We start from the raw sequence: 23,045 nt of genomic DNA, 5'->3' as shown, positions 1-23,045 counted from the left end.
CAAACCAGTGATGAGCAAGTTGAGATCATATTTGTAAGGATCAGAGGACAAGGACAGGGCAACATCATAGTGGGCCTCTGCTACAGACCACCTGATTTAAAAAGGGAAATATATGAAGCCTTCTTAACACAACTGGAGAAAGCCTCCTGATTGCAGGCCCTGTTTTCCACAGGCCCTAGGTACCTCATGCATGGGCAATATTGCAGGGGACAAGCAATCCAGATTCCTGAAAAACACCCAGGACAATTCTTTGATACAGGTTACTGATGAGCTATCAAGCAGGAGCATTCCCCTGGACCTGCTACTCAAAAGTGTCAGGAATGTAGAGGTTATTGGCAGTCTTGGTAGCTGAAACCTGATATTATGACAAAACCTCGGAGAAGTGAACAAGACAAATAATTGCATTAGATCCCCAAGCAGACTTTAGCTTGTTCAAGAAATCCTATGGAGGAATGTCCTGAAGGACAAAGGTGCCTCAGACACCTGGATTATCTCCAAAGACAACTTCCTCAAAGTACAAGAGTGGTCCACTCTGACACATGCAAAGTCATGCAGAAGGTCAGCATGAACAAAAAAGGAACATATAAAAGGTGGAAGCAGGGCTGGGCTACTTGGGAAGAACAGAGACATGACCTGAAGATGATGGGTGGAATTAAAAACCCGGAGACGCTGTGGAGTCTCCATTCCTAGAGATACTCAGAACTTGATCAGATAATGATTCTGAGCAACCTCATCCAAACTGGCTCTGTACTCTGTGGAGCTGGAGCAGATGACCTATGGAGGCTCCTTGACAGCTAAACCTCTCTATCACTCTGTATTATTACTGAGACTCATTCACCTAAGAAGTATTTATGTAACATTTGCACTGTCTGTGTCCTCTTACACAATTAAAAGATCTGTATCACTGAAATGAGGAAATAAGTGAATATATTATTAACAAGTGGAAGATTGATGCATGCCAAGGGATGTTTGGGAACAGGAGCTGAAGTAGAATTTGTCTAGGATGAAGAGCGGTAAGAATACTTTGGCAAGCATTATAGATGTAGGAAGTTCCAAATTATGTGTTTTACATTAATGTATCCTATAAATTCATGTTTGTAATGAAAAAAAAAAAGTTCATGCTTTTTAAACATCACCACAAAAATTTTATACTTTCACACCAAAGATACATGTAAAAAGGTATTTCTATAAAGTGCCAAGATGCAGTATAGCTACTACATCTTACTAGGTATCTATTTTGATGGGCCCAAAGTAAAAAGTCTCCTGTAATAATTTTAAGAAACTCCTTCTACTACTTCAGAAAAAGCATGAATGTACAGTCTGTCCAAATTCCCACTAAAATATATGCAAAGTAATTTAAGTCCACACTTGTAATAGCTTCAAACTCTCTAATTTCCTCTATATAGTTACAAATCAATGAAATATACTTTCAATGAAAAGCGTTGCCTTTCGAACTCCAAATTTTCTAGTCCAAATCACTGAGGTGACTGAAAATTGCAATTTTTGCTCATGTAAAATGAATACATTATCTTAAATCAGTTCTAATGTCTGTGCTTCAGCCAACACACACACTGTCTGTCACAGAAATCTGACAAAATTTGAGGAAAGTAAGCCCTAAACAAAAAAGCAATGTGCAAATTCAAAATGTTGCCAAACACATTCTGATCTACATCAAAAGAAGCATGACCAGAAGGTCAAGGGAGGTGATTCTTCTCCTTACCTCACACCCGTGAGGCCTGGAGGCATCCAGCTCTGAGGTTCCCAGCATAAGAAAAACATCGACCTGCTTGAGCAGGTCCAGAGGAGGGTCACAACGATGATCAACGGGCTGGAGCACCTCTCCTATGGGGAAAGGCTCAGCCTGGAGAAAGTTCCAGGGAGACCTTATAGCAGCCTTACAGTACTTAAAAGGGGCTTATAACAAAGATGGGGACAAACATTTTAGCAGGGCCTTTTGTGATACGGCAAGGGGTAACATTTTTAAACTAAAAGAAGGTAGATTCAGATTAGATATTCTTTACGGTGAGGGTGGTGAGACACTGGAACAGGCTACCCAGAGAAGTAGAGGATGTTGCCTCCCCGGAAGTGTTCAAGGCCAGGCTGGATGAAGCTTGAGCAATCTGATCTAGTGGAAGATGCCCCTGCCTATGGCAGAAGGATTGGAACTAGATCATCTTTAGAGTCTGTTCAAACCCAAACCATTCTATGATTTTGGTGGTTATCACTGGAATGGACTAAGGTATATTGCCAGGGCTGTATAATTAAAATCTGTCTGCATCTGCTCAAAGAATTCCAAACGCTTGGCACATTGCATTCTTTTTCACATTGAACTAAATGCTTTTTGAAAATATGTTTATTTTAAAACACAGCCAAATTATACACTGTGGACTCCAATAAACCATAAATCTCCCCGAGTCTGCAAAAGAAAAAGCAAACTTGAGAACATCAGTATTTTTTAAATTGAAAATATAGTTTTGCATTTTACCTTTGCAAAAGCTGCTGCAGTCATCTGAACACGTCCCTCATCAGAAGCGTAGATTTTGAGATCATGTCGGTACGTGCTATGTAATCTAAGTAAACCACATCCAGGAAATCCAGCATAATCTCCTACCAAACAAACATTCATTTTTACACTGGATTATCTTCAAGGGGGATTTATGCCATTCAACACATTTTTAAAATTGTTATTATTTTTTTTACCTTGTCCACCTGGATACATACACCTGAAAGCCCTTCCAAGCTCTTCTGCTTGAACCCTGCCTGCAGGGGTTAATTCTCCTCCCCATTTTAGAACCAGCAGCAGTGATGGCTCATTTCTTCTACTATCTAATTGTACATAGAGAGAGGAATTTAATTGTGAAGCATATTATAAATCTTTTGTGTTTTTATGCATATGAACAAAAATATCTGGACTATGCAGGGCTTCAGTAAAGGATCTCTTCAACATTATGAATCTTTAATAGCATTCTAACATTAAGAAAACATTGAACGGGAGAACGAATTGGACACTTAAACAGGGAAACCTGAAGTAGCTAAATTACATAGAAAACATTGAGTGAAGAATATTTAGCATGAAATTTGAAGCAAAAAGTAGACTGAGAAAGAAATATTAAAACAAATTGGTTTCTAAATACCCTAGAGTTACTTCAGTCAACAACCACAGGTCAAAGATCAAGAAAGCTTATAAAAGTTTTAAAGATAACAGCAAATGTTGCACAGGATTCTCTTATCCTGGCCCCAAAACACCATTTTGGGTGAATCACTGAAGCTTCTTTTTACCCTAATTTTCTGTTACAAAAAAAGCAGTGTTAGAACACAAATCTACTACATAATCTTAGGTGTACAATTCAGCAGATTGAGAGACTGTATATCTTCCAACAACACAAATATTCATTCAAAACAATATAATTCTTCTTCTTAACGTCAAGACGTTATACTGCTAGTCCATGACTGTTTAAACACACATGACATTCAGTGATTAGTTGCAAAAGTAATACAATACCTTCCTCTTCACTGGAAGTCTTTGGGCAACCATGAGGAAGATACGTTAACTGAACTTTGCGATTTATGCCTGAAAAATGCCCATACCTGAAGTAGGAACCAGAGAAGGTGAGAGAGGAACAGAGAGAGAAACATTTTAAATATTTTCGACCAAATCTGCCATGTTCCTCTAACAGCAAATAATAAATCTATGCTGGTCATTGATTTGTGCATTTGACCACTATTTATTCAAGCAGTGCTTAGAACAAACCTAATTCAGCAAGCACAGAATGACTACAGAAGCATCGACCATTCCATAATAAAACACCGGAAAATACTATATCTTTTTTTGACAACACTAAACAGAAAACTGATTTATAAAAAGCATTTGCAGACTGCACAAGTAATTTATCTGTTCAGATCCACAACAAAAGTGCCTATCAGTATCCAGAATCTGATCTGGCAGTGTAGATCTAATACCACTTAGAGTCCTGAGATCGCAGATCTCTAAGAAACCTTGAAGATTTAGGCTGTGGGTTTTTAAATTTTCTTTTCTTTTTTTTTTTTTAATTTTTAATTCTTTAATTCTTAGTAAATTATTAAATATTTCAGGCTTAATATACAAAGCATTATTTATTTGGAATCCTGCAAGTTTGCTGTAAGTAGACAGTACATGTGGTGAAAGATCTTACTGGGTCCATCAGATTTCAAGATGTCATACACTGCAAGACACAGACCCTACACTCTAGGTTGAAAAGCATGCAAGATAAAACTTGAGATCAAAGAAAGTAACTTTTTCATGTAGAAAGACATGAAAGAAAGACATTAGATGAAGCAATAAGTTCAACTGAAAAGATAAGGAAAAAAAACCGAGAGATGGCCCAGGTCTCCTCCATGAAGTCAAACACGTCATCCTTTCTTTTGATAACCGCTGTGCTTGAGTTAATTTATCATTACATAATTGATAACCATTGCAATCCAAGCAGCAACTGGTCAAACAGTCAAAATAGCTGACAGAACTTTGTTGCTGCGAAGCCTGAGAATTAGACACTTACATTTCTAACACAGTCTTCAGCTGTTCAAGTTTTGCTTTACTTTCTTCAATTTCAGAATCATTGTTTTGCCCAAGTTCTACAAGGAGTTGCCTTGCTATATCAAGTACTTCCTAAAGAAAGGAAACAGAGGATGTACTTAAATAATTTTCTACTTGTAAAACACCACAGCAAGAAAATAAAGACAAACTTGCCTGCAATTGTTTTGGCTTTTTCAGTTTTAGTTTTCCAGATTTATATCCATCACATTTTTCAAAGAGATCAAAAAACCTTTAAAAGAATAGTGATTAAAAAACACAGTTAATAAGTAAAAATACAAGTGGCTCTAAAACTTAAAGTGGTTTGACATAAGCACCTTTACACTATTCGAAAAGCATGTTAAAACCTGCACTACGGAGGTCAAACCTACCTTTATTCAAATCCTATTTCCTGAGAAAAGTCTTCAACACATTAGGTAAATAAGGGCACTAAAAATGTTCTCCTACTGACTTGTCAAGTGTTAAAAATAAAGGTGAAGATATTCTATAAATCAAATGACATAATATTCGAACATACAGCTATGTCAATCTTCAAGAATGATACTGAACAGAAGTAGAGACCAAAAATACCAAATAAGCAGTGCTACAGATTTATAGCACATATGTTTGAATGCAAGAATCTTGTCTCAAAACAAATACTTACTTTTTACTGAAATTGCACCTAATTTCAGGCCAATCATGTAAGGCCCTTTATTAATGTTAACATAAAAGCATCTACCAGAAATTCAGAGTCACCAAACTCTGCTAAATCTAAAAGACAAAAAGCTGGTGTAGTATGATGACAGCACACACAAAAACAGTTATGATAAAAAGAGGAAAAAAAGAAGTCATGGTGAAATGGTGAACCACAAATATTCTCTGCTGCTTTACTTTGAATAAAGACTTCTATAGAGAAAAATGCTTTTTCATTAAGATCAAGCAGGACTGTTCACAAGGCATAGCATAGGATGAAAGAAATCTGCACAAGTAATTTGCAAGTCTTGTTAGAAAGAGAGGTGCGTGCTTGTTAAGTAGCTTTGACATAACTTAGATTTCAAACAAAACAAAACAAAAACCAACTTGTATGATGCATTTCCTGCTCTGTTCATTGCTTGCACACCCCCAAGAAGTGAGCTCTGCTCTAAGGCATCCAAATTAATTTTTACCAGGATTCTACTTACCTCTGATGTTTTACTTCCATTTTCATTTTTTGTTTTGGTGTTCGGTCCCCATGGCGTATTACAGCTATAACACATCTAAGCTCCATCCTGAAATTTCAAGAGAGTTATATTTCACCATTTGATATATAACAGCATCTTTTATTTAATATTAAGACCATCACGAATCAAGATGATTGACAAAGCCGTAGTTATCTGACATAACTACAGAAGTGATGGAAGGATATGCAAGAGTATAAGGTTAACTGAAAATTATGTAAGGTAAAAATATAAATATTGGTTTTGAGACTTGGGTAACTACAGAACATCTATTTTAAGTAGTTCTTAAAACAATGACTTGGGTTTCATTAAATGAGAGAGCATGTTTATTAGAAGCGTGTATTAAGTTGGTGCTAGAACAATGATTAGCAGGAAAGGAAGCTATGCATAAGAGATGCTACACTTGAAAATCTGCTGTTCTATACTCAGCTTGACTAAGGGTCAGAAACTCTGATTGCTGGCATAGCAATTGTGATTCCTTCCTTGTTTTCACCACAAAAAACAAGCGTTCATAGGGCACACCTTGTGAAGAGAAAAAAAAATTCACACAAAAGTTACATTAGGAGTTTGCACAATTCAGGTGTAACTACAATCTTCTTACATTGTTCCAGAGGTGGTTGGCACAATAGGGATGTCCTCGGCTTCCAAAGGAATCGACCATGGTATCTGAAACTGGGGAGCAAGTTCTCTCATGATGATATTTCTAAAAAATAGGGTTAAAAAGAAAAAAAACAACACACTAAGTTTAAAGCACATCTTATACAACACATACCAACTCCAAAGCAAACAGATAATAGATACATGCATTCTATCAATGTGCTTTTAGAGTAGTAGTGGTTATGAGTCTCTAGATGCATATTTTTTCTTTAAATTGTATAATAAAAACCTACTTAAATGACATTTAAAGCTACTACAACTGCTACAGAGACAACATCAGACTAATGGCACTGGATTTTTAAGAAATCTCAGTTTTTGAACTCCAGTTCCTAAAAAAGTTCCTTGCATATGATTTAGTCTTGTTCATTTAAATATTCAGATATCTGACTCCACAGCCTAACTGAAAGCCATTCTCATCAGAGTAACTTTAGTGATAATTTCTCAAAAGTTTCCATGATAGAACTGGAAAAACAGGTGAAGTCTCTTGTCATAACTACAACATAACACTGCCTCCACCTTCAGAGGTTGTTAAATCTCTGTTTCTAAATGTTCCATTTCCCAAGTATTTCATCAAACTATACTGAGCTTCAGATTAATATCCACATAAGAAACAGTAATACTGAGGAAAAAAGTTGTGCATCTTAAAGTCGGATAAGCCAAAATTTAATTTCTCAAAAGCTCAAAAAAAAAAATCTGCTCTTACTTAGCACCGCAGTGTATTACCTTAAGGAATAAAGCATAAGGAAAAATCATGAGATAACTTTTCACAGAGAATTCAACAGTGACAACAATTTGAATAAAGAGAAATCAAAATTAATCTGAGAATTGCAATTCTAATTCAAAAAGTGACTTAAAACAATAGGATTATAGTTGTTATCTAGGACTTCAGCTTAGCTCTTCCTCCTTTAAATAAGATCCCAGAGCATTTGTTAATGCAGAAAGTCATGCCGTATCTCATCAGTACAATCCAATCAGTTTGGTTTTACCAGTATGAAATCCACAAGTATACAAGTATACACCAATGTACATTAATTTGGGCACATATAAAAAGCAGCAAGCATAACCATCCAGTGCTGCTTCTTTACTTCAAACAAAATTTCAACTGCCTTGAAGAACTTAATCTGTCTTTCAAAATATGTATTCAGTTAGCTTTAAGTGTTCACAAAACACTCAGACTCAGATGTTTTGGATTACTTTAGGAATAGGGAATTTCTTTAGGATTTATTTATTGATTAAGGACTCTTTTTAATATCTTATTTTTTAATTTAATGACTTATGTGATCTATCATTTTAAATAATTAATTTAGGAATAAGGGATAGGTAGTACATAAACTATAGTCACATAAAACACAGTGTATAGGCAAAACTCCTGAAATAAATCAGTAAACTCTTACCCCAGTATCTTAGCACAATCATCATAGTATTTCATGGAGTTTTTCACAAAACTGAAGCCATTCACATCACAGACATAAGACTGTCCATTAGCACGCAGCAAATCAAAGCCACAAACTGTTTGCTGTTTTTAAGAATAAAAGTTCAAGTCATTGATCACCTTCCTTACGATTGCTTTTTCTAAATAAACCATATTGTAACATGTTATTCATCTGAAAACATGACAAAAATACAACAGACTTTATACTTAGTACCTTTTGCCAGTTTCATGTTAGGTTTGCCCATGTCATGCAAAAATCTTCCTGTTTTTAACTTTATACCCCCAACTTGATATTACCCTTCCTATATATACCTAGCAGTATCAGCATCAAAGGTCAAGTTCACATGTGCACATTCTGACAGTGTTTCCTCCCTACACATAGTTTTTAAGGGTGGCAGGCAAGTAATGACAAAATAAAAACATTTTTTGTCAAAAATTAAATTTGACAGGATAGTTTTGACATTGACATAAGGTTGACATTAGTAGTACAAGACACTGGATGTTATTTCAACATATTACTTTTTTAGATGTCAAAGCCCCATTTGCTAGGTAAGAGAGATTCACACCCTATAGGCTCTAGAATGTCACCATAGTTACACACGGGTAACACGACAGACTGAAAGACAGTCTTTTAATGAGACAGGTGAAAGGAGGGTAAGAGATTGTATGAAATTTTGAAAAAAGGAATCTTAAAATTATACAAAAATGGGAACTATGAAACACTTCAAATAAGGACCTAGTCATGTCAGTACCAAATTAATATTTACTTGGGTTCACTGTAAACACTAAGTAACAAAAGTTACAAAAACTTAACTACTGAAATTGTGTTTTGCTAATCTAGAAACCATTAACAAAAATATGCGAACATGTAATGCATAGAACAGATACACTGTGGACTAGCAAAGCGCAACAACAACATGTGAATTCAGGAAACTTTGCAACATAAAGAACCCATCCAGAACTTTTCAATGAATTAAAGGAAGTTTAAAATAATACGTGGATGCGGAAGTTCAACTTTCAACCTTCCTATGAGTTCTGCAGCCATTACCACTGCTGGCTCTGTGCACTAAAACCCTACAGAAGTTTCATGTAATAAACAATTAATTGACACAATGTTTGATCGGACAGGAAAGTAATCAGCTTACTTTAAAGGCAAGGCATACTTTCCAAGCAATTAACTTCTCTCTTGCATTCAGGATGACGGGATACCTCACTTCTTTTCCTTCACTATCTCGTTCTACCTTGCCATCCAGAGCTGGAGACTTCCGGGCTTCAGCATGAGCATAGTCTGGACCTACTGTGTACACCTTTATTGAAAAACAGGAACTCCTGATTCACTGTAATTAAATTACATTACATATATGCATAGGTTTTGCTAAATCTATCTCCAATGTGATAATGAATTCAAAAGATACTAACTGCTTTCATAACTGAAAAGGTCACTCTTAAGTACCTTCCTCAATGGCATTCTCTGCCTTCGATAAACACCCGTCATTTACTGACAACCTAGGATAAAGTAAGAGCAGAAGACAGCTGGAGGACAGGTAAGGAAAAATAATATTTATAAAACTTGATAAATAAAAATGAATTTCCCAATTATGGTGGTAGAGAGGTAAAGAATAGTGGTGTTCTCTCCACAGCATCTGTAGAAATTGGACAGCACATTAATTTGAGAATTATTTCAGTTTACTTGATTATGGAAATCTGGCTGCAGCACTATATGATTTTCTTCACTAAAAAATATCTTATTTTAGGCAGGCCTAAACAAAGCAAACATCTGCCCAGCTTCGGCACAACAAGCCAGGAACTTGAGAGAATGGTTGTGCTATCTCCTCTGCCGCAGTCAGACAATGTGTTGGGTAATAAGCCTCCAGTACTTGATTCCAACAATACAAGCAAAAGTGCTCTATATCACAAGTTCTGTGTTTAGCTAGAATAAGAAATAAATTATTTACTTACAAACTGTATCAAAACTTCATTAAAATTAATTCTTGCCACAAAGATATACTTTAATCTTTAAGACTGAAAATGTCTTGGAGCACTTGATTGTTCTAAATATAAATAAGAGTGCACAGTTTTCATACCTTCACATCAGTGCCATCTGTAGGCATGAATTCCTCATAAATATAGGAGCCTGTTTTTCTCACACTGCTTTCAGGGGAATAAACGCTGCTTCTGCTACCAATCTGAAATGAATATTTTTCTATTAATAAACTCACAGCCTACTGCCTGAGAAACTTTAAAATTTTTTAAAATAACACACTTGTAATAAGAAAACACTTCCTGTACCAAATGAAGCAAGTAGATTTTGGTCATTCCCAGAATATTTTTATAAGATTCTGAATGTGCATGGATGGTGTATGCTTCTTTTACCTACAAGAATTTGCAGTAGCTGACAATCTCCTGCAAGGAACAAGGTTCTTCATTCAATCTACATGTTCTACTGAAATGAATTTCTGTGATCTGCAACTACTCCTACACAAGCAGGACATGACAACACAGGTACCAGCTAACACATGGATAGGACAGAATTACCCTGAAATTCTGTTAGACATCTACAACTTTAGTAGATATCTTCAGTACAATTTCCCCACCTTTCGAAAGAGCCTCTGGCTTCCACCTCCAGCAGATGTTGGATAATAAATGTAAACATTGTGGTCCTCAGCACTAACTGGCTTTTCTACAAAAGGCTTTTGGAAAATTTCTCCATTCACTTCCACATGATCTTCTCCTTCAATCAAGTTGCATTCTAAAGAAACATCATGAACAACAGAGATGTAACAATACATTCATGGAATGAAATTATTAGAGATTTGGGGTAAATTTGTAGGTTGAAATAAAAAAGATTATATTACATAGAACAGAATAATTTCAGTTGGAAGAGACCCTCAGGATCATCAAGTTCAACTATAACCTAATCTAACTCTAGCACTAAACCATGTCCCTAAAAACCTCATCTAAACACCTTTCAAACACCTCTAGGAATGGTGACTCCACCACTTCCCTGGGCAGCCTGTTCTAACACCTAACAACCCTTTCTGTGAAGAACTCTTTCCTAATATCCAATCTAAACTTCCCCTGATGCAACTTGAGGCCATTTCCTCTTGTCACAGAATCACAGAATCAACTGGGTTGGAAAAGACCTCAGAGATCATCAAGTCCAACTCTTGGTCCAACTCCAGTCCATTTACTAGATCATGGCACTAAGTGCCATGTCCAATCTCAGTTTAAAAACCTCCAGGGATGGTGAGTCCACTACCTCCCTGGGCAGGCCATTCCAATGCCTGAATACTCTTTCTGGAAAGAATTTCTTTCTAATATCCAGCCTAAATTTCCCCTGGCAGAGTTTAAGCCCATGCCCCCTTGTCCTATTGCTAACTGCCTGGGAAAAGAGACTCATCCCCACCTGACTCTAACTTCCCTTCAGGTAGTTATAGAGAGTGATGAGGTCACCTCTAAGCCTCCTCTTTTCCAGACTAAACAACCCCAGCTCCCTCAGCGTCTCTCCACAGGTCTTGTGTTCAAGTCCCTTCACCAGTGTTGTTGCTCTTCTCTGGACCTGCTTTAGCACTTCAATATCTTTCCTGAACTGAGGGGCCCAGAACTGAACACAATACTCCAGGTGTGGCCTCACCAGTGCAGAGTATAGGGGAAGGATCACTTCCCTTGTCCTGCTGACCATGCTATTTTTGATACAGGACAGGATACCATTGGCCTTCTTGGCCACCTGGGCACACTGTTGGCTCATGTTGAGCTTCCTGTCAATTAGTACCCTCAGGGTACTAACTGACTGTCACTTGCTACTTGGGAGAAGAGAGCAACACTCTCCATGATACAACCTCTTTTCAGATAGTTGTAGACAGCAATAAGGTCTCCCTTCAGCCTCTTTTCTCAAGGCTAAACAGCCCCAGCTCCCTCAACCGCTCCTCATAAGACTTGTGCTCCAGGCTCACCAGCCTCCTCTGAACTCTCTCCAGTATTTCAATGTTCTTCCTGCGATGAGGGGCCCAAAAATGAACACAGTATTCAAGGTGGGGCCTCAGCAGTGATGAGTACAGTCACACAATCACTTCCCTAGTCCTGCTGGCCACACTGTTCCTGAGAGAAGTCAGGATGCTGTTGGCCTTTTTGGCCACGTAGGCACACTGCTGGCTCATATTCAGCCGACTGTAAATCAACACCCCCAGATCCCGCTCTGCCAGACAGCTTTCCAGCCACTCTTCCCCGAGCCTGTAGTGTTGGATGGAGTTGTTGTGACCCAAGTGCAGGACCCAGCACTAGGCTTTGTTAAACCTCATACAACCTCAGCCCAATGATCCAGCCTTTCTAATCATCAGCAGATCAACTCTCCCACCCAATTTGGTGTCATCTACAAACTTACTGAAGGTGCAGTCAATCCCCTCATCCAGATCACTGACAGATTAAACAGAACTGGCCCCAATACTGAGCCCTGGAAAACACCACTCGTGGCTGGCCACCAACTGGATTTGGCTCCATTCACCACAACTCTTTTCTTTATCCATCGCAGAGCACACAGTGACAAAGACTTTACGAAAGTCTAAGTACACAACATCGATAGCCTTTCTCTCATCTACTAGGTGGGTCATCTTGACAAAGAAGGAGATTAGGTTGGTCAAACAGGACCTGTCTTTCATAAACCCATAGTGACTGGGCCTGATCACATGGTTCTCTTGTACATGTGGTGTGATGTTACTCAAGATCATCTGCTTCATGACCTTCCCTGGCACCAAGGTCAAACTGACAGGCCTGTAGTTCCCTGGATCCTGCTTCCAGCCCTTCTGTAAATGGGCATCACGTTAGTCAGCTTCCAGTCAACAGTTAGCAAGGATTGCTGTAGATAATGTAAGGTGGCTTAGTGATCATCTCCACCAGCTCTCTCAAGTATCCTTGGATGGATCCCAGCTGGCCCCATAGGCTTGTGGGTGTCTAACTAGTGTAGGAGGTCACAAACCATTTCCCCTGGGATTATTGGGGCTTCGCTTCTGTCTCTGTCTTCTGGCTCAGGGGGCTGGGTACCTGGAGCACAACTGTTCTGACTACTAAAGACTGAGGCAAAGGCAGCATTTAGTACCTCAGCCTTTCCTTCATTTTCTGTCATGATGTTTCCCTCAGCATCAATCAGGGGATGGAGATTCTACTTAGTACTCCTTTTGTTGCTGATAAATTTATAGAAACATTTCCTGTTTCTTTTTCCAGTGGTGGCCAGGCTCAGCTCTAGTTGGGCTTCTGCCCTTCTAATTTTCTCCCTGCACAACCTCATAAAATTCTTGTATTCCTCTTGAGTAGCCTGCCCATCCTTCCAAAGGTTACAAATTCTCTTTTTATTCCTAAGTTCAAGCCAAAGCTCTCTATTCAGCCAGACCGGCCTTCTTCCCTGCTGGCTCGCCTTTTGGCACACGGGGACAACCTGCTCCTGCACGTCTAAGATTTCATTCTTGAAGAAAGACCAGCCTTCCTGGACTCCTTTGGCCTTTAGAAATGCCTCCAAAGGGACTCTGGCAACCAGCCTCCTAAACAAATCAAAGCCTGCCCTTCAGAAGTCCAAAGTAGCAGCTCTGCTGACCACCCTTCTAACTTCTCCAAGGATAGTAAACTCAGTCATTTAATGATCACTATTACCAAGGCAACCTCCAGCTGACACACTGCCCACAAGCCTTTCTCTATTTACAAAAAACAGATCCAGTGGGGCTCCTTCCCTAGTTGTCTCACTAACCAGCTGTGTCAGGAAGTTGTCTTCCATGCACTGCAGGAGCCTCCCTAGACTGCTTCCTCTCTGCTGTGTTGTACTTCCAGCAGACATCTGGTAGGTCGAAGTCCCCCATAAGAACAAGGGCTGGGAATCAGGAGACTTCTCCCAGTTGCCTGCAAAATATTTTATTTGCCTCTTCATCCTGGTTGGGTGGTCTGTAACACACCTCCAACAGGATGTCTGCCTTGTTTCCCTTCCCCTTGATTCTCACCCATAAACACTCAACCCAGTCATCACCCTCATCAAGCTCCAGACAATCAAAATGCTCCCTAACATACATGCCTCCCCCACCTATCCCTTCTGAAGAGTTTATAGCCATCCACTGCAGTGGTCCAGTTGTGAGAGTCATCCCAGCATTTTTCTGAGATGGTAATTAGTGTTTCTGCCTCATAATGGCTTACAGTTCTTCCTGTTTGTTGCCCGTACTGCATGCATTTGAACACACACACTTCATCTGGGTCATTGATTCCGCCACCTCTTTCTGGTGAGAAGCCCTGATTCCTTTGTGGCCGACATCAAGTGCTTCTGCGGTTTCTGACACAACAATAACCCTTGTGTTTCTCTTACTGCGTGGTTCTCCAGCCCCTACCTCCACTGGGAAGGCAGACCAAAGGGCCTCGTTAGCACTACGCTCAGGTGCTGCATGTCACCATTCGGTTTGCATCTGCCACACCTGGTTTCCTCCCCCTCTACCAGCAAATCTAAAAAGCCCTCTCAATGAGTCCTCCTAACTCCTGCCCCAGGATCCTTTTCCCCTTTTGAGACAGCTGCATCTCATTTGTCACTAGCAGGCCAGCTGCCATGTAAGCCAATGCGTGATCAAAAAACCCAAAATCCTGCCAGCGACACCAGTCCTGCAGCCAGGTACTGATCTGGTGGGTCTTCCTGTGTCTTTCCTTGTTATATCCTGCAATTGTGGGGAGAGAGGAGAACACTATGTGTCTCAAGGTTCTGAAGTCTCTCTTGATTTTCTTTAGTTTTCTCTTTTCAGTTTCATTACTACCTAATATTTTTGGTTCACTGATTTGTTCTTGATTGCACAAAGACTTGATGATCATGGGCTGAACATGTCTGCTGTACCATGTCTACATGATGCCACTTTAATACTGTGTTCCAGGATTTCTATTGATTCACTCAGCATCAGACAGGAAATAATTTCCTAAAGATGCACAAGCTTGCATGGGTGGTATTATTTTTGAAAATGTTTTGAAGATGGGAGTTGGGCAGCTTATCTCTTTCTACAGTGCCTTTCTCTGAAATATCGGGGGAATGGCAGATGGACAGGGCTCATGGTGTGGTGCCGGATTCAATAGTACCTTTAATAGGCTGTGAACTGTCTCATACTGTGTGATTGATGCACCTTGCACAGAGGATTAGGTCCTCTGGAATCAGGGATAAAGAATCTCTTCACTACTGGTTGGCTACGTGCAGCAGCTTTTATTTGAGTGTTGTAGCATGAGTCCTTTTCTCCCTAGATTTCACAGACATTTTAACCTAGAATACCTCTTAAGAGCTATACCACAGCAATACTTCAGTTTACTTTTTCTTGTCTCTTACTCTTTACCTGTCATTGCAATCTCGTATTATTGCTGTAAGTTTTCATTTTAGTAGAAAAAGCTGTTTAATTTGTTTTCAAGTAAACAAAAAACACAAACTCCAATTTATATTCAGAATATGTCATCTGCAGGTCTGTCTGGCCTAGATTTCCCTTACATAGTTGATTGTACTTAGACAGAAAAGCATTTAGTAGCCTGACAGGTTTCTGTCAATATTACTTTCTTAAGTAAAATTACAAATCATTGTGGATAATGTAACATCATTAATGCTGCTCTATGGTGACAAATTACAATCTCAGTTTGTGTTCGGAGGCCCTTATATTCTATTTGTTCTGATGCCCTTAAGAGGATTGTCAGCCCAGGCTTCAAAATCACGCTTTTCAGACGCATACTTGTACTGCCTTTGGCTGGGATGGAGTTAATTTTTCTTCACAGCAGCTGGTATGGTGCTGTTCTGAATTTGTGACCAAAACAGTCTGATGTTTTAGTAATTGCCCGACAATGCTCACAAACCATCAATGCCTTTTAGGTTTCACACACTGCCACTACAGCCAGTAGAGACTGATCCAGAGGAATACTTTAAATATTGGAGAAGAAATCAACATCTGCAACAATAAATTAATTGCTTAGCAAGTGAGATTTAGCTTTCTACTAGGTATGTACTGTTCTCCAGTGGAAATAAAGAGATGCTAATGGTTGATACTTTAGTCGTCAGTTTTTACCTTGAGGGTTGTTTGGATCACGGTTCAGAACTGCATAGCGAGGAAGTAAAATGCCTTCAGCTTTAAGAATACTATACACTTCCCTCCTGGAAGAAAAGAACAAAAGTTGCACAGCAAGACAACAAATCCTGACAATATTTGTATTCTACAGTCCATGAGTAAGAGAGGAGAAAAATACATACAAATGTTATTTTTTTTTAGGTCACACAGGATAAGATTAAATATACACAGGGCAGAAGCAATTCAAGACGTTCTTAGAATGCACTGATGGTAGCTTCTCCAAGTGATAGAAGAGCAAACAAGGAGAGATGCTATACTGGACTTCGTTCTTACTGACAAGGAGGGGCTGGTAGGGTATGTAAGGCTCAAGAGCAGCCTTGGCTGCAGTGGCCATGAAATGGTGGCGTTTAAGATCCTTAGGGCAGTGAGGAGGGTGCACAGCAAGCTCACTGCCCTGGACTTCAGGAGAGCAGACTTTGGCTTCTTCATGAATCTGCTTGGTAGAGCACCAGGGGGTAAAGCCCTGGAGGAAAGAGGGGCCCAAGAAAGCTGGTTTATATTCAGGGACCAGCTCCTCCAAGCTCAGGATCAATACATCCCAACAAAGTCAGGCAAACGGGCCAGGAGGCCTGCATGGATGCAAAAGGAGCTCCTGGACAAACTCAAACAACAAAAAGGAAGACTACAGGCAGCTGAAACAAGGACAGGCAGCCTGGGAGGAATACAGAGAAACTGTCTGAGCTGATAGGGATCAAGTTAGGAAAGCTAAAGCCCTGATAGAATTAAATATAGCCAGGGATGTCAACTGCAACAAGTAAAGCTTTTACAGGTATGTTGTTGGTAAAAGAAAGACTAGGGAAAATGTGTTCTCTCTCTGGAAGGAAATGGGAGACCTGGTTACCCAGGATATGGAGGAGGCTGAGGTTTTCAATGACTTTTCTACCTTGGTCTTCACCAGCAAGCACTCTAGCCACACAATCCATGTCACAGAAAGCAGAGACTGGAAGAATTAATATAACTGCTCACTGTAAGAAAAGATCAGGTTCAAAACCATCTAAGGAAACCGAAGGTGCACAAGTCCATGGAACCTGATGAGACGCATCCATGGGTCCTGAGGAACTGGCAGATGAAGTTGCTAAGCCACTGTCCGTCGTATTTCATAAGTAGTGGCAGTGCAGTGAATTTCCCACTGTCAGGAAAAGGGGAAACACAGCCCCCATTTTTAAAAAGGTAAAAAAAAAAATAAAGAGCTAGGGAACTACAGGCCAATCAGTCTCACCTCAGAGCCTGGCAATATCATAGAGCAGGTCCTGTTGGACACTATGCTAAGGCACATGGAAAACAAGGAGGCGACTGGTGACAGTCATCATGGCTTCACTAAGAGCAAATCATGCCTGACAAATTTGCTGGCGTTTACAATGGGGTTACAGCGTTGGTGGATAAGGAAGAGCAACTGATGTCCCTTCCCCATACTTATACAAATCATTTGACGCTGTCCCACATGACATCTTGTCTCTAAACTGGAGAGACATAGACTTGATGGATGGACCACTTGATGGATAAGGAAGTGGTTGAATGGTCACACTCAAAGGGTTGTGGTCAACAGATCAATGTCCAACTGGAGACCAGTGACAAGTTGTATTCCTCAGGGGTTGTTATTGGGATGGGCACTGTTTAACATCTCTTTCAGCAACATGGACAGTGGGATTGAGTGCACCCTCAGCAAGTTTGCTGATGGCACCAAGCTGTGTAGTGCAGTCAACTTGCTGGAGGGAAGGGATGCCATCCAGAGGGACCTTAACAGGCTTGAGGTGGGCCCATGTGAATCCCATTAAGTTCAACAATGCCAAGTGCAAGGTCCTGCAGCTGGATTGTGGCAATCCCAAGCACAAATATAGGTTTGGTGGAGAACGGATTGAAAGCAGCTTGGAAAAGAAAGCCTTGAGAGAGTGTTGGTCGATCACAAACTCAACATGACGCAGCAATATGAACTTGCAGCCCAGAAAGCCAACCATATCCTAGGCTGCATCAAAAGAAGCGTGAGCAGCAGGAGATGATATTCCGCCTCTACTCTGCTCTGCTGAGATCCTGCCTGGAGTACTGCATTCAATTCTGGGGTCCCCAAGAAAAGAAGAACATGAACATGTTGCAGAGTGTCCAGTGGAGGGCCACAAAGATGATCAGGGGCTAGAGAACCTGTCCTATAAAGAGAGGCTAAGAGAGTTGAGGTTGCTCAGCCTGGAGAAGAAAAGGCTCTTGGGAAACCTTACAGCAGCATTTCAGTACCTAAAGGGGACCTATAAGAAAGTTGGAGAGAGACTTTTTAAAAGGGCATGTAGTAATAGGACAAGAGGTAATGGCTTTGAACTGAAAGAGGGTAGATTTACATTAGATATTGGGAAGAAATTCTTCACTATGAGGGTGGTGAGGCACTGAAAAGAGCTGCCGAGAGAAGCTGTGGTTGCCCCATCCCTGGAAGTGTTCAAGGCCAGGCTGGATGTGGCTCATGGAAGTTGTCTGTACCCATGGCAGGGAGGTTGGAACTAGATGTTCTTTAAGGTCCCTTGCAACCCAAACCATTCTACAGTTCTATGATAACACTCTACTTATTAACATAAGGATTTAAAGGTTGCTGACACAGCTGTACCTTTGCAGTGATCTCATCAATATCAATAAAAAGTAATTTGCTATGCCAGTCCTGCCATCTTCACTCTATCACTGCAACAGCAATTCAGGTAGAACAATTATCTTGTTAAAGGAGATTATTAATGTGAAGCATTGAAAAGGTTTACACAGGACAGCAACTGAAGGTATCCAAACCAGCAAGTCTGCTCACTGTTCAGAGGGCTCCAATATTTATGTATTTTTCTCACTATTGTTTTAATATTTGCTATGCATGATTGCAGCCCCAAAAGCAAATTCACTTTGAATAACCACATGATATTTGAACATCAACAACTTATGTTAAGTATCCACTTAACAGAAAAACAGACCTTTAGTAAGTCACATTAATTCTAAAATTATAGGATGTTGTACAGTTGCTATACATATCTGTGCTATACATGTTTTCATAGTTTAAACTTTTTTATTTGCTAAGCTTTAGACAAATGCATCACCCAATTTCTACCTTGGTAAATATGCAGATGTATCAATATAAAAGCAGTAAAACAAAAAACACACCTAAAGACAAAACCCAAAAAACTATACATACATTAATAGAACACAGCATTCACTGTAATTTCATTTAGACTGTTCTACAACACACTTGAACTGTTGCTATGCAACACCAACAGATTCTCACAGTCTCAGACATAAAAGTAGTTTACTGTTGACAGGTAATTAGTGTCACTTACCTGTCTTGTATGTGATACTGCATATTCAAGTCATTGATTATGAATGGATTCCTGAGTTTTGCATAGGCAACTGCTTTGTCCAGTGGAAATCCTAAAACAGTTATTAAAGCAAATAAATTAAAACTGCAAGACACAATACAAGTAAATAGTTTGGAACCTTCATATTCAAGCTTTAGAGCAAAACCAGTGATACAGCTTAATGGGGAAGATGCTCTCTCTATATAAACACACGTAACACCAGCCTGAGATGACCATTAAACTAGGGCCTAATTTCAGCATAGGCTGAAAAGTTGTGGTCCTGTTTCCGATTCTCCATATGCCCTCCACTTTCATAGGGCCAGAACTAAGGCTTTTATTGTCTTAGCCTGAAAATATGAACTTCAGTCTACTCATTTTTGGTTCACTGCCCAATTTGGCAAAACCCCTAGATACTAGCAGAGATACACAAACAAGTGTCCAGACAACCAACACTCCCATTGAGAAAGCAGCATGCCTTCACAGTTATTGGACCAAGTAGATCACCATTTCCACTGGCTCAAAAAACATTTACCAATGGAGTAACTATTTTAAATAACATTTCAGACAGGACTTCTTCAAGCAATGAGAACAGTATAATTTTAAAAGCTTGTATTTTAAAAGTCAGTTGTATTATATTAAACAAGACAAATGATTCGTTTCATAGGAAAAATCAAATAAAGCAAGCAGACAAAGAAAAAAAATCCTCAAACTGGTTAAAGTATTTAGCTAACAACATTATTTATGGTATTATTAGAAGATTTACCTTTAGAATGAAAAGAAATGAGACAGTCACATAAAGGCCAGTTTTCTACTGGCTCATTCAAAATAACATCCTCTTCAAATATTACCACAGTTATGTACTTAAACATGGAGAGGCGTTCAAGAATTTCTTTCATTGGTTTGGATTTAGATTTCTTAGCCATTGAACAAATCCCAACTGCGATTTGTCTTTCTGGTGGCTAAAGAAGTGGGGGGGAAAAAGCAATTATTATTTTAAAGTTTTGTCAGAATACAACAGGGTTTTAGCAGCACTAGAACAGATATTTTCTGTTAAAATTCACATACTAACATTAATTTTGTGTTTAATCAGGTAATTTGCTAGCAGCTAACAAAATGTAGCACAACAGCATGCCACACTGTATCCTTGTTAAAAATGCCTCAAAAAAATTAAACTGTTTAATAGCTTTACATTATTTTTTGTGAGTATCATATCAGGAACAAATACATGGAACCAAATTTAAGTCAGAAATGTCAAATCTGAATGAAATCATACTTATGGCTTGCTTACTCTGAAATTAACTAGCAATTAATTTCTATTTAATTTTTCTACATATACTCAGTAGTCACAAGTTTTCTCATCTTATTACCTAATATTAAGACTAAATTATGAAAACTAGTAAACTATAAAATACTATTCTAGATTGCTAAGCTATTTTGTACATAGACAGGTTCACTTTTCTTCAGTGCATTTTTTTCATGTTATAAGCCTTTAAAATTTCCACCAGTGGTTTTCCTAAGTGAGACAGCCAACCTATTCCTGTGTTTAGAAAGAAAACAATCAAAACCCCAGAAGAATCCTTTATTTCAACTTACTGTTCTTTTAAAGCATAGCCAACTAACTTCCTTTACTAAAATACATTGACTGAATTGAGCTGTCTGAGCTTCTAATTTTGCCCTTCTCTGCATTTCCAAGTTACTTTTAATCACAGTGTTTTATTAACACTTCCTTGCATTTGAATTTTTTAGATATGCTTGCAATCAGTGAAAATTTAATTTGACTATTCCCTAAAGTGAAATGTTACAGACTATAAGAACAGCAAAATACAGCTAAAAAAAATTACATAACATAATGACTTATGCATAGTAAAATTAAGAATTTGTCTAAAACAAACTAAAAATTGGTAAGCATAGTGCTAAAATACAATTCAGAACACTCTGAAAGGATGATAAACTAAGGTATAAATTAATATTAATTTAGCATGCACTTTCTATACATAAGGACAAGGAAGATTGAAAACATGTTGGATCTCAAAACAAAAAGACAAAAAAAAGAAATGTTGAGTCGGTTAAAACTGAAAAAACAAAACCCTGCAGCAGTTAACAACACACACACACACACAAAACTCATAGTAATTTTTTGCTACTAATTATCCAAACAAATAAACTGAAGGCTTTTGCCATCAAGTTAACTGCCAGAATCCAAATTAAGTTGCAAAGCTGGCACATCAATCTCAGCTACCATGAAACACTGTAAGAAGGACAAATACATCTACTTCAAAGTTCAAGGTCTACGTAATTTTCAAGTATGCTAAATTTCCAAATATAACTGACAGATCATTACTGAATATGAACAATTTCCCAATTCAGAACACCCTTTCAGTATTAGACTTCTGTGATCTGATGTCATTTCCAAGTAAAATAATGCCAGAGAACACACAGAATAGTACACACATGCCCCTACAGTACATACGGAGTCATACTCTTCCTCCTCCTCATCCCCATGGTCATAGAAGTGTTCGTATTCTGTAGATCTGGCTGAATCCAATAATTCTTCTCCATCTTCTCCACCAACAAAGAACCTAGGAGAATCACTCTCTGTTGTGCTGACAGACATGGTTACAAGACCTAGAGAGATCTATGTAGAAACTGCATCTACTTTGCCAGCTGAGATACTGCGCATGTTTCCCGCTGACTTGGGAACAGAAAAGTCCCCTGCTCTTTGATGTTGCTTGTGTGGTGTTGCCAATGTGATGACGCTGTCTGCCAGGCGCTGTTTAATTAGTATCATCTGCTCATTATTGGTTGAGTTGCTGCTCCAAGAAACCCACAATAGGCTACTGCATCCCTGAGATGATACAACTTTTTAACCTAGAAGAAATATCCAAACAAACAACAAAAAGTAAAAATACACATCAGGAATAAAACCACACATACTATGCACAGTCTACACTCTCACATGTATGTTTAGAGCAGGGAGAATAATTTCAAGATATTTTCAAACTACTGATGCAGACATTTTAAAAACGGACAATACAACTCACAAAAGTAAAGACTGTCAGATGCACTTTTTGCCTAACTTAAGAAGGGTTAAGTGCAGAGTAGATCTTCTATACAAAAAATAAAACAACAAAAGCCTCCAATATTTGTGATACTTAATTCACCATTCCTGTCACCAGCTGCTTTGTCTCCAAAAGTTTCCTGATCAAATGGCAATTGTAAATAGACAAAAATGCTAATGAAATCTATAAAGACTCCAGCAGGAACTATTCTTAAATAGAAACCTATTCTTTCAAGAACTGAGTGAATCTTCAGTGTGTAAGCAGAAGGTATGTGCCAGTTTGATATTTGTTTATTTGTTTCCAACAAAGCATTGCTTTATTTCACCCTGAAAAATTAATATTTACAGAGATATACACTAGCACTGCCTTGTGTCAAAAGTACTTGTAAGCACTAATGTAGAGTGAAGCAAACACATACTGTACCCTTTTAACCAGTCATGTGAAACTAAAATCTCGGCCAAATAACTTGTATGCAGAATCAGAGATAGATGGCAAGCTCAGACTTCTGTTGTTTTAACTAGGTAACTGTTCTTGCTGTAAGCTGCTCATGGCTTTACACCATTAATTCATTATTACTACACAGAAAATTAATAAGCAGTTACTTATTTAGAAGCTAGTCTGATCAAATGCTTTAGGTTGTTTATTAGTCAGATTACTATGTAAGTAGCATATAACAATGACATCTCAGCAGAACCGAATTTGTCTTCAAATA

At 38.8% G+C, this 23,045-nt stretch overlaps 1 protein-coding gene across 2 annotated transcripts in view; it reads right to left on the bottom strand.

The window, feature by feature from the left end:
• Positions 1-22,011, bottom strand: part of PPIP5K2 (diphosphoinositol pentakisphosphate kinase 2) — a gene marked incomplete at its 3' end in the record, with an annotated part of 46,787 nt that extends 24,776 nt beyond the window's left edge. The window contains exons 1-15 of one of the 2 annotated variants that reach the window (XM_080362878.1): positions 21,736-22,011; positions 20,038-20,233; positions 19,257-19,347; positions 15,904-15,989; positions 10,450-10,604; positions 9,940-10,041; positions 9,001-9,162; positions 7,818-7,939; positions 6,368-6,469; positions 5,731-5,817; positions 4,727-4,802; positions 4,536-4,645; positions 3,503-3,588; positions 2,701-2,826; positions 2,486-2,607 (exon numbers count right to left, since the gene is read on the bottom strand). In XM_080362878.1, coding sequence (XP_080219004.1) covers positions 2,486-2,607; positions 2,701-2,826; positions 3,503-3,588; positions 4,536-4,645; positions 4,727-4,802; positions 5,731-5,817; positions 6,368-6,469; positions 7,818-7,939; positions 9,001-9,162; positions 9,940-10,041; positions 10,450-10,604; positions 15,904-15,989; positions 19,257-19,347; positions 20,038-20,233; positions 21,736-21,888 — 1,776 coding nt within the window. In that variant the 5' untranslated portion in view covers positions 21,889-22,011. The remainder of the gene's footprint in view (positions 1-2,485; positions 2,608-2,700; positions 2,827-3,502; positions 3,589-4,535; positions 4,646-4,726; positions 4,803-5,730; positions 5,818-6,367; positions 6,470-7,817; positions 7,940-9,000; positions 9,163-9,939; positions 10,042-10,449; positions 10,605-15,903; positions 15,990-19,256; positions 19,348-20,037; positions 20,234-21,735) is intronic. The other variant, XM_080362877.1, reaches the window with a different exon arrangement.
• Positions 22,012-23,045: the final 1,034 nt, after the last annotated feature.

This window comes from Nesoenas mayeri, assembly GCF_963082525.1.
Source record: "Nesoenas mayeri genome assembly, chromosome: Z".
Classification (NCBI taxonomy): domain Eukaryota; kingdom Metazoa; phylum Chordata; class Aves; order Columbiformes; family Columbidae; genus Nesoenas; species Nesoenas mayeri.
This window is presented reverse-complemented; position numbering and strand designations above follow the sequence as displayed.